Source organism: Gouania willdenowi, chromosome 13, assembly GCF_900634775.1.
Source record: "Gouania willdenowi chromosome 13, fGouWil2.1, whole genome shotgun sequence".
NCBI classification, from domain to species: Eukaryota; Metazoa; Chordata; class Actinopteri; order Blenniiformes; family Gobiesocidae; genus Gouania; species Gouania willdenowi.
In genome coordinates this window covers 44127155-44131973 of record NC_041056.1, presented here as the reverse complement: position 1 = coordinate 44131973, position 4819 = coordinate 44127155, and the positions used below count along the sequence as shown (strand labels likewise).

The window sequence follows — 4819 nt, the reverse complement described above, 5'->3', positions numbered from 1 at the left end:
GACCTATAAAAGTAAGGACCAACCCCAACCTTTACGAGTAACGACAAACCCCCAACCTATACGAGTAAGGACCAACCCCCAACCTTTACGAGTAAGGACCAACCCCGACCTAAATGAGTAAGCACAAACCCCCGACCTAAACAAGTAAGAATAAACCCCCCGACCTATACGCGTAAGGACCAACCACGACCTATAGGAGTAAGGACCAACCTCTAAACTATACGAGTATGGACCAACCCCGACCTATACGAGTAAGCACAAACTCACAACCTATACAAGTAGGAATAAACCCCGACCTATAAGAGTAAAGACCAACCCCTGACCTATACGAGTAAGAACCAACCCCGACCTATAAAAGTAAGGACCAACCCCAACCTTTACGAGTAAGGACAAACCCCTGACCTAAATGAGTAAGGACCAACCCCCGACCTGTATGCCTAAGGAACAACCCCTATCATATACAAGTAAGGACCAACCCCGACCTGTACGAGTAAGGACCAACCCCGACCTATAAAAGTAAGGACCAACCCCAACCTTTACGAGTAAGGACAAACCCCAACATATACAAGCAAGGACCAACCCCAAACCTTTACGAGTAAAGACCGACCCCCGACCTATACAAGTAAGAATAAACCCCCGACCTATACGAGTAAGGACCAACCCCGACCTGTACGAGTAAGGACCAACCCCGACCTATAAAAGTAAGGACCAACGCCAACCTTTACGAGTAAGGACAAACCCCCGACCTAAACGAGTAAGGACCAACCCCAAACCAATACGAGCAAGGACCAATCCCCGACATATACGAGTAAGGACCAACCCCGACCTGTACGAGTAAGGACCAGCCCCGACCTATAAAAGTAAGGACCAACGCCAACCTTTACGAGTAAGGGCAAACCCCCGACCTAAACAAGTAAGGACCAACCCCAAACCAATACGAGTAAGGACTATCCCTCGACCTATACGAATAAGGACCAACCCCCAACCTAAACCAGTAAGGCCCAACCGCCAACCTATACGAGTAGGGACCAACCCTCAACCAATACGAGCAAGGACCAACCCCCGACCTATACGAATAAGGAACAACCCCCAACCTATACGAGCAAGGACCAACCCCCGACCTATACGAATAAGGAACAACCCCCAACCTATACGAGTAAGGACCAACCCCGATCTATACGAGCAAGGACCAACCCCCAACCTATACAAGCAAGGACCAACCCCCGACCTATACAAGTAAGGACCAACCCCGATCTATACGAGCAAGGACCAACCCCCAACCTAAACCAGTGAGGACCAACCCCGACCTATAAAAGTAAGGACCAACGCCAACCTTTACGAGTAAGGACAAACCCCAACCTAAACGAGTAAGGACCAACCCCAAACCAATACGAGTAAGGACTAACCCTCGACCTATACGAATAAGGACCAACCCCCGACCTAAACCAGTAAGGCCCAACCCCTGACCTCTATGAGTATGGACCAACCCTCAACCAATACGAGCAAAGACCAACCCCGACCTATACAAATAAGGAACAACCCCCGACCTATACAAATAAGGAACAACCCCCAACCTATACGAGCAAGGACCAACCCCCGACCTATACGAATAAGGAACAACCCCCAACCTATACGAGTAAGGACCAACCCCGATCTATACGAGCAAGGACCAACCCCCAACCTATACAAGCAAGGACCAACCCCTGACCTATATGAGTAAGGACCAACCCCCGACCTGTACGACTAAGGAACAACCCCCGACTTATACGAGTAAGGACCAACCCTGACCTATAAAAGTAAGGACCAACCCCAACCTTTAAGAGTAAGGACAAACCCCCGACCTATACGAGTCAGGACCAACACCGACCTGTACGACTAAGGAACAACCCCCGACATATACGAGTAAGGACCAACCCCGACCTGTACGAGTAAGGACCAACCCCAACTTATAAAAGTAAGGACCAACGCCAACCTTTACGAGTAAGGACAAACCCCCGACCTAAACGAGTAAGGACCAACCCCAAACCAAAACAAGTAAGGACTAACCCTCAACCTATACGAATAAGGACCAACCCCCGACCTAAACCAGTAAGGCCCAACCCCAAACCAATACGAGTAAGGACTAATCCTCAACCTATACAAATAAGGACCAACCCCCGACCTAAACCAGTAAGGCCCAACCGCCGACATATACAAGTATGGACCAACCCTCAACCAATACGAGCAAGGACCAACCCCCGCCCTTTACGAATAAGGAACAACCCCAAACCTATACGAGCAAGGACCAACCCCCGACCTATACAAATAAGGAACAACCCCCAACCTATACGAGTAAGGACCAACCCCAATCTATACGAGCAAGGACCAACCCCCGACCTATACAAGTAAGGACCAACCCTCAACCTATACGAGTAAGGACCAACCCCCGACCTAAACCAGTAAGGACCAACCCTTGACCTATACAAGTAAGGACCAACCCTCAACTTATACGAGTAAGGACCAACCCTCGACCTATACGAGTAAGGACCAACCCTCGACCTATACGAGTAAGGACCAACACCCGACCTATACGAGCAAGTACCAACCCCCGACCTATACGAGTAAGGACCAACCCTCGACCTATACGAGTAAAGACCAACACCCGACCTATACGAGTAAGGACCAACCCTCGACCTATACGAGTAAGGACCAACCCCCGACCTATACGAGTAAGGATCAACCCCGACCTGTAGGAGTAAGGACCAGCCCCCAACGTATACGAGGAAGGACCAGCCCCGACCTATACGAGTAAGAACCAAACGCCGACCTAAACCAGTAAGGACCAACCCCCAACTTATACGAGTAAGGACCAAATTTTGACGTATATGAGTAAGGACCAACCCTCGACCTATACGAGTAAGGACCAACCCTCGACCTATATGAGTAAGGACCAACCCTCGACCTATATGAGTAAGGACCAACCCTCGACCTATACGAGCAAGGACCATCCTCCAACCTATATGAGGAAGGACCAACCCCGACCTATACAAGTAAGGACCAACCCCAACCTTTATGAGTTAGGACCAACCCCAGACCTATATGAGTAAGGACCACCCCCCGATCTATATGTGCAAGTACCAAACCCTAACCTATACAAGCAAGGACCAACCCCCAACCTATACGAGTAAGGACCAACCCCCAACGTATCTGAGTAAAGATCAACCCCAACCTATACAAGTAAGGACCAACCCCAACCTGTAGAAGCAAGGACCAATCCCCGACATATAGAAGTAAGGACCAACCCCAACTTTTACCAGTAAGGACATACCCCCGACCTGTACAAGTAAGGACCAACCCTTGACCTATATGTGTAAGAACCATCCGCCGACCTAAACCAGTAAGGACCAACCCTTGACGTATATGAGTAAGGACCAACCCTCGACCTATACCCGCGACCTATACGAGTAAGGACCAACCCTCGACCTATACGAGTAAGGACCAACCCTCGACCTATACGAGCAAGGACCAACCTCCAACCTATACAAACAAGTACCAACCCCCGACCTATACGATCAAGGATCAAACCCCAACCTATACGAGCAAGGACCAACCCACAACCTTTACAAGCAAGTACCAACCCCCGACCTATACGATCAAGGACCAAACCCCAACCTATACAAGCAAGGACCAACCCCCGACTTATACAAACAGCTGAAACAGACCTTAAACAAAGGGTTATTCTACCTTTGTAACAGCTGACTGTTGATATGTTGATCTGCTGCTAACATTGTTTTGCAGGGCCTGTTAGTGCTGCTAGTACTTTTGTTTGTAGCCGCACTGATTGGTATTCTGTGCCAAAACATCACTGCGCTGATAGTATACGATCGTCAGGCACTTATTGACCTAAATTGTTCACATGAGGTACGTCTGAGCTTCAACTCTGAGGGTCAAACATCCAGATTTCCTCCTCACTTGGCCTCAGTACCTGCCTCCTTGCTACGCTCACCAGTCTTCTGGAGCAAGCCAGCCAAAAAACGAGGTAGACGTGGTGGACTCTTGTCTTCTTTAAACATGTGATAATAAACCCCATTCTTAAAAAACCCAATCTTGATCCGGGGGAGCCTTTAAACTACTGACCCAAATCTAAACTTCTCTTCATGTCTAAAATCATGGAGAAAATGGTTGCTAAGCAGCTAACCTCATACACAGAACAGCATGATATTTATGATAAATATTAATCTGGTTTTAGATCAATCCACTGAAACTGATCTTCTGAAAGTTTCTAGTGACGTGATGATGTCACTGACTCTGGTCGTTACACAGTTTTAGTTTGACTTGATCTGATGCTGCCTTTGATACAGTAGATCATAGTATACTGGTTGATCCACTTACATCTGAGATGGGTTTTCTGGTACTGTTCTCCAGTGGTTTACCTCTTATATTAATGGAAGAACTTCTAATGTTACGATTAATGATGTAATGTCTATTATGTCCAACCTGTCATGTGGAGTAACCCAAGGCTCTGTTCTGGTTCCTGTTTTGTTTTTATTGTGTCTGATGTCTCTTGGTCGGTTAAAATAGACCAGGTACTGGATCAAGTACTGAACCAGGTACTAGATCAGGTACTAGACCAGGTACTAGACCAGGTACTAGACCAGGTGCTGGATCAGGTACTGGATCAGGTACTAGACCAGGTACTGGATCAGGTACTGGATCAGGTACTAGACCAGGTACTGGATCAGGTACTAGACCAGGTCCTGGATCAGGTACTGGATCAGGTACTAGACCAGGTACTAGACCAGGTACTAGATCAGGTACTAGACCAAATACTGGACCAGGT

The 4819-nt window shown here is 47.9% G+C and overlaps 1 protein-coding gene across 1 annotated transcript in view; it reads left to right on the top strand.

Annotated features, from left to right (window-relative positions):
* Positions 1 to 2732, top strand: part of LOC114474005 (pollen-specific leucine-rich repeat extensin-like protein 1) — a 3176-nt gene extending 444 nt beyond the window's left edge. The window contains exons 2-4 of the mRNA XM_028463830.1: positions 973 to 1236; positions 2148 to 2384; positions 2498 to 2732. Coding sequence (XP_028319631.1) covers positions 973 to 1236; positions 2148 to 2384; positions 2498 to 2732 — 736 coding nt within the window. The remainder of the gene's footprint in view (positions 1 to 972; positions 1237 to 2147; positions 2385 to 2497) is intronic.
* Positions 2733 to 4819: the final 2087 nt, after the last annotated feature.